The sequence below is a fragment of the Blennius ocellaris genome (assembly GCF_963422515.1).
Source record: "Blennius ocellaris genome assembly, chromosome: 4".
Classification (NCBI taxonomy): Eukaryota; Metazoa; Chordata; class Actinopteri; order Blenniiformes; family Blenniidae; genus Blennius; species Blennius ocellaris.
In genome coordinates this window covers 19,188,648-19,195,936 of record NC_137653.1, presented here as the reverse complement: position 1 = coordinate 19,195,936, position 7,289 = coordinate 19,188,648, and the positions used below count along the sequence as shown (strand labels likewise).

At 41.0% G+C, this 7,289-nt stretch overlaps 1 protein-coding gene across 1 annotated transcript; it reads left to right on the top strand.

Moving 5' to 3' along the window:
• Positions 1-424: 424 nt before the first annotated feature.
• LOC308129724 (caM kinase-like vesicle-associated protein) lies at positions 425-6,741 on the top strand (the record flags this gene model as incomplete). The annotated part of the gene is made up of 10 exons (XM_080495757.1): positions 425-519; positions 619-750; positions 2,358-2,432; positions 3,027-3,165; positions 3,703-3,823; positions 3,927-4,002; positions 4,084-4,220; positions 4,406-4,484; positions 5,671-5,758; positions 6,376-6,741. 10 exons carry the CDS (start codon positions 425-427, stop codon positions 6,739-6,741), a joined length of 1,308 nt encoding a protein of 435 aa, XP_080351883.1.
• Positions 6,742-7,289: the final 548 nt, after the last annotated feature.

Genomic DNA, 7,289 nt, shown 5'->3' with positions numbered 1-7,289 from the left:
GGTGCACCCCTCACGACTTTGGCTTTTATAAGTCATAAGATGATGGCACCGGGCTGGGACTGTGCAGCAGATATCTCTGTGGCTTTCAGACTTTATTGTTGCAAAATCAGGAAAAGCTCTGTTACGGTTTAGTGAAACAACCTGCTGCACCACTACCGTGGCTCTTTCGCTCTTACACTTTTGAAAGGCTTTCTCAGCATTACTTGGGTAATCTTTTATGACTAAGGGAGGGACACACTTTTGCCAAGTCATCAAACCAGTGTGATATTACGGCGCAGTGTGAGGCGAAACTGAAGATATAATCACCAGTTCAGTGGGACATTGTGAAAGATTAATGTGTCATCTCTGCCTTGCCAATAATAATCACTCTGTCCCTCTTTTCTCTCTCTCCTTCATTCTCCGTCGCCACAGGTCAGGACCAGCCATGCCATTTGGCTGCATAACAATCGGGGAAAAGAAGGATTATCACAATCCTTCTGACGTGACGGATAAATATGATCTGGGTCAGATCGTTAAATCGTGAGTACCTTGATAGCCGCTTGTATTAACGAACATCCTGAGAAAGAAACCTTTTGAATGTGAGCGCAACTTAAGTGCCACTCGATGACTCTTCCTCAGGGAGGAGTTCTGCGAGATCTTCAGGGCAAAGGACAAAACCACAATGAAAATGTTCACGTGTAAAAAGTTCCTGAAAAAGGATGGAAGGAAAGTCCGCAAAGCTGCCAAAAATGAGATACTCATCCTGAAGATGTGAGTTGTCCAAAAAAATGATTTATCTTTCTCTGTTTTGTCTTTTTAAACATTCATTTCACAGACAATGGCAATTTCTTCAACTTGTCGTCAGCTCAGTGTCATCAGATGAAATGGAAAAGTCAAACTAATCACCATGAGCTCAGTTAATCACACACAATCACTGTTTGAGGCAGCCTTGTTAATCCCAGACACATCTTTCCCCTCTCTTTTCGCTCTGATTACAACATTTCCAATAATGTTCACATTTAATAACTTTTATTTAAAATGGTGCCACATACAGCAGGTGAAGCTGTGACTAAATAAAGAAGAAGCTTTGATTTCTTTCTAAAATTATACTGCGGCCATCACAGTAACTACGATTGGCTCTGTTTCCACTTTTAATAGCTTGTAAGGGGGCTGTCAATGGAAAGTCAAGGTCTCATGAGATCAATAATTGTCGGCCAAAAAAGTGAAACTACAGTAAAAACCTTCAATTCTAAGGCTACATCTTAACTTTTCAGTGTTTGCACTGAAAATGAACCAAAAATATCACAGCCAGTATCTCATATTAAAAGAATGACTTTCTATTTTACAAATGTTCACTTTTTTCACTGATTTAGAGTTCCCAAAAGTGGAAAAAAGATACAATATGGTCCGCTATGGGTGATCAGGAATTATGAAGTCTCGGGTTTAATTAGAGCAAAAGAGAAGTGTAGATATTTTGCGTCAAGCACATATACATATTTTTAATGAGGTAGAGAAAGAGAGAGAGAAAGAGAGATGGAGTAGATTGTATTTTGTGAGGCCTAACCAACCTTAAGAAGGCAATTAAGCTTTTTTGTTGAGAAACTGCGTGAGAAAATAGTCCATTTTCCAAGCAAGCGTATTAAATCCTGGCTGGAGGAGATTTTTAATGGTGTGCAGGAAGTGTCAAAGTCATGATCGTGGCACTACTCCAATCTGTGGGTTCATAAATAAGGAAACCCAAAAAGGTGTTGGATTAAGGCACACGGTTAACATAAATCTGGAGGTTTGCAAACATGGCTCAACTGTTGCATCATTAAACATGTAGTTGCGGACAAAACACTGAAAAACAGTAATAATATTCACTGTTTCCTTCATTTTATTGCTTGAATATCAAATATTGTATACAACAGTCCCATGTGGCATTGCCTTTGTCTTTAGTTATTTCTATTTACGACATCCATTTTTTTCTTTTTATAAAACTGGTGAAGAGAACACGAGCATGTTCCACAACTCCCTTGAGAATTTCTCAGCAAATTCCAACTTTCTGCAGGATAAAGTTTGACTCTTGGCACAGGCAACTCAGTGCTTTTCAGAGGACTTAATGCTCACATGGATACTATAAATCAATTGGATGTGCTTTTTCCCTGGATGGGCAGCTCAGCATGTATAGCTCACGACAGAAAGAACTTGATCAATTGATTCTGTCTTGCAATTTGAGTACGGTCGCTCTCTTTCTCTGCCTCTCGTAGCATGTTATTCATGAGCACTAAACGGGTCTTCACATTTTTCCTATGGTTGACTGATTGATTCAGACATTGACTGATACTTGACTGACAACATCATGCCTTCACTGTGATATCTTACTCTTCTCTCCCCAGGGTGAAGCATCCCAACATTCTACAACTGGTGGACGTCTTCGAGACCAAAAAGGAATACTTCCTCTTCCTTGAACTGTGAGTTCAGATGTCTGATGAGCCGAGGGGAATGGCCCTCTGCTAGTCTTTGCCACAGCGTTTGTATACGAGTACACCATGATGAGAAATGAGTGGTTGTAGCCCAAGGCTCTGCAGATATGAGAACGGCTCTGAGCTCCACTCATTTGGTATTCAGATACGATCGCCTTCTTGCTTATTCGTTTTAATCAGCATGTGTTCTTGGGGAATCTGGTGCTTTTCCACAGAGATGCTAAATGGGGGATGCTTTTCTCCTGCTTTAAAGACATTTGGGTTTATAGGTTCAGTGGAATTGTGGTTCGATTATAATTCACCAAATGCAGATGAAGCATCTACAGGGAAATTATATTCATCATGTCCCATCTGTGAGGTTGTCGTTGAGTGACAGCAGTTTATTCTAAACATACAGTGCGGTGCACATTGTTCTCTGCAGTTTCACCTTGCTGCATCGTCATCTCTCCAGTCCTTCAAACAGTGAAGACAGCTGTTGACAGTTTCCAAAAGAACTAAAGAAAGATGCTTGAAAGCTTTGAATTGCTTGACTTTCAGCAGCAAACATGGCACACTCTATTGTTTTTTTTCCCTTCCCTACAGGGCAACAGGCAGAGAGGTGTTTGACTGGATCCTGGATCAAGGGTACTACTCAGAGCGAGACACCAGCAACGTGGTGCGCCAAGTTTTGGAGGCTGTCGCCTACCTCCACTCCCTGCATATCGTTCACAGAAACCTCAAGGTAACAGTGGGCAAGCTTGAATATTGAGGTGAATTTAGGTCGTCAGCCAAAGTCATCGCGGTTACTGTTCCCAATGTGCCGTAACTTACACAACATCTCCATGTTACCACGGCAACAAGTGACTTCACCTTGATGCTTGACTACTCTGAGACATAAAAATGTATTGTTGGAAAGTAAGTGTATACATTTACTCATAGATTTCTAGTCAAGTACAGCTCTCATATACATTTATTTTTGTTCCTTGCAGTCCATTATATTTTACTGGAAAGTCACTTTCTACTGTAATTTTTAAGGAGTAACATTTGTGTCACAACCTTCAAATTTAATCTAATGGTGTTTAAATACAAACGTTTGAATCCACCACATCAGACCAGCAACACGCTGAGAAGCCACCCACTCCATAATTAAAGTTTGACATGTTTTAGGTCTCTTCATTACTTTTGCTAGAAAATTATCAGCAATTCAAGCTTCACCACATGAAAGACTGTTCTCTTAAATATTACATCACCCGTCATTGTAATGTGTCACTCTCTGTAGCTGGAGAACTTGGTTTACTACAACCGCCTGAAGCACTCTAAAATAGTCATCAGTGACTTCCACCTCGCCAAGCTGGAGAACGGACTCATCAAAGACCCCTGTGGGACACCGGAGTACCTGGGTGAGAATACTGAATTCACCACAGGGTAGATCAGGACTGCATTTTGTGGCAATTCTTTTGCTGTTTTCATTCTGTGTAATGAGCTTTTTGTTGTCTTGTGCAGCTCCAGAGGTGGTGGGCAGGCAGCGGTATGGCAGGCCGGTGGACTGCTGGGCCACAGGTGTCATCATGTACATACTGTAAGTCACAAACACTGTTAGATTTCATATATGGATTTGTTTAGATACAGCTGTTCAGATGTTCCTTCTTTCCTGCTGCAGGCTGTCAGGAAACCCTCCTTTCTATGATGAAACCGATGACGATGATTACGAAAATCATGACAAGAACCTGTTCAGAAAGATCCTGGCAGGCGATTACGAGTTCGACTCGCCATACTGGGACGAGATCTCTGATTCAGGTGCTTTTAAGATATAGTTTACACACACTGACAGCTTCTTGGGTAAACATTTCACATTTTCTAGAGTTTCCTCCCTATTCTTACCTCTGGAGCGTTCAAATACACGTCAAGTTTGTGTTCTGATCCGTCGGGGGAATAAACCCCTTTTTCCTGACTTTCCCGCCTTTGTGATTTTCCTTTGACAGCCAAGAGTCTGGTTGCTCGTTTGATGGAGGTGGATCAAGACCAGAGACTGACAGCTCAGGAAGCTATAAACCATGAATGGTAGGCAACAAGCTTTGATATGTTGTGAGGGCCATTTAAGCCGAAGCAATCACAACATATTAAACATAATGCTGACTTTGTCTCTTATTTGAATTATATTATCACATTTGAATGTTGCAAAAGGTCAGTTTACTCCAACATGCAAATTAGTGCTTTTTAGACTTGTATTAGCCACAGAAGCAGTGTGGGTGTCTTGTGTCTGAATTTTATTAAACAAATGCTGCCTTTTAAAAACTTTTATAGAGAGATTTGTGGGTCCCAGATGATGCATGTCTGTTTCAGTGATCCTGTGACATTTACTTGGACACCACCAGCCGATTGACACCTCTAAAGTGCATTAACAAGTTCTCACACATACAGATAGACAGAAAAAGTGTTTTTTTACTTTGAAATTTGGCTTATAATCAGATTTTCATATATTCATATAATATTCACTTTTAGTGCTAAATGTCTGCTTTGCGACCAAAAACAGTAGTATTTTGTGGTACTGTTGTGTTTTGAGTCTTAATCACATTTTACAATCTAATTTCTTCATCACAACTTTTAATATGTGCTACTGAGTACACTCACAGTTTATTCTTGTACCAGACAAAAGTCCTGATTTATATCAATATTTTTTTCCAAAATAAATTGTGAATTTTTAATACGTTATTAATTGTATGAGAAATGTAGTGTGACCATAAATATTTAGCATTAAGGTTTGCTATTAACAATGCAATATGTGCTCAAAAAGTTAAACACCTTTGAGCATTTAATACTTCGACTTGAGTACTGCTACTTGTAATTAAGATGAATGTAATGGATGTAACACCAGTTATTCTCGAGTAAACATTTTCAGTCCTCTTTCTACTATTGAAGTTACATAAATGTTACAACGATGTGATAAATGTAAGACAAAACTATTTTAGAGAGACGTTAACATTCACTTCAAGTCAGTCTGCTTAATTTTTTTTTTTCGATATGAAGAAGCCTATCAATGTGAGCAGATATTCATTTTTATTTCAGTTTGATTGGGACTGCTGGCATTACTGAGTTAGGGAAAAAAGTTTCAAGTATTAAATGGCAAAATTAAAAAAAAATGCATTCAATCAAAGTTCTGACAAAAGTCAATAAAATGAACAATACAGTAAAGCTTTCAATGATTTTTTTGAATTTTAATTTATTTTCTAATCATTTTGTTCCACAGGATCTCCGGTGGTGCAGCTTCAGATAAGAACATCAAGGAAAATGTTTGTGCACAAATCGAGAAGAATTTTGCAAGAGCAAAATGGAAGGTAAGTACTAACAGTAAGCACTTTTGTCCTCTCTTTTGGGAAGAGTTTGTCAGTCACTGGACTAGTATTAAACAAGAAAGTCCACAAAAGGCAGTACACTGTGTCAAACAAGCAATGAGCTTGTAGTTTGTGTCATTTTACAAACAGGATGACATGTACATTGAGAGTTCTGTGTTGACCTAGGATGAGATGTGGCTGTCTTGCTCCACATTATTGTGTGACGGCTACTTGTAAAAAAAATTGAAATGCATCAGAAAATGTCACATCGATCAATCCAACGTAACTGCCACACCAAATCAATAGTTTTTAAATGCTGGACCACCTTCAACATTTCTCGCTTTGCCTTGTACATAAATGCTATTAGAACATCAGTTTGATTTTTGTTTCACTTATTTTGTTCATATTGTGACGGGACTTTGGATGTTCCTCTTATCCAGTTGAATTTGACATCAAGCAGTCAAACTTTCCCAGGTTTATTAAAGCCATGTTGCACATTAGAGCATGTCAACACATTGGAAGATTGATGGAGCTTTTGCACTTATTTCTGCGTCTGTGAGTGGATGATTCCTCGAGTTGTAGCATCTGTTTGAGTTCAGCTTGCTCCTTCGCACCTACAGAAAGCCGTGCGGGTCACCACCATCATGAAGAGGCTGAGAGCTCCTGAGCAGAGTGAATCGAGGGCGAACAACCCTGCCGCCAGCGCCCCCGCGGACCCCGCAGCTCCCCAGTCTGCCGTTGACCCTGCTGCACCTACATCTGCCACTGCACCCGAGGTCACTCCCGCCACCGTGGTAGAGCTCCCCGCTGGAGCCGACCCGACCCAACCCGCGCCAGAGGCCGCGGGAGCTGCAGCGGCCCCGGCCGAGGAGCTGCGCCCGCAGGAGAGTCCGGCGCCGCAGGCGGCTGCGCTCACATCGCGGTGCAACGGGGAAGCGTCTAGCACTCTTCAAACAGCTGCTGAGGGTGGGGACGAGCAGGGTTAAACATGTCAACCCCCCACACCCCCACACACTCAAACTCCCACATCCACCCCTGCGTGACCTCTGCAGTCCCCACCAACTCCTGCACACTGTACATTAGCTGCTAGCATGGTGACACTGACTCTGCTTCTCTTTCACATGCAGCATTAATATCATCTCATGGAGGCTCTGTGCTCCCCTTTTCCTGAGTGCTGCATCGTACTGGCTTTCTTTCACATGTAGGGACTTTCTTTTGTTGTTGATGATTAGATTGCTTTTCACTGACTCCCCTCAGTTTGCTTTAAATGACAGGAACCACATCTATTCTCACACTTGAAGTTTAGGGGTAAAATAAATCGGCTGCCATGCTGCAGTTCACAGCAGAAGTCTTTATGCTGATGCCTCTTATAGTGATAAGAGAATATGAACAGGCATAATTGCACTGAAAACACTTTGATTCCTTTTTAATGAGCCACCTTGGGAAACTTCTCCCTGCCACCCCTACAACTATTGTATTTCTTCATAGAACCAGTAGAAAAGTTATACCCCTGAAATCTTGAACTTCTATAAAC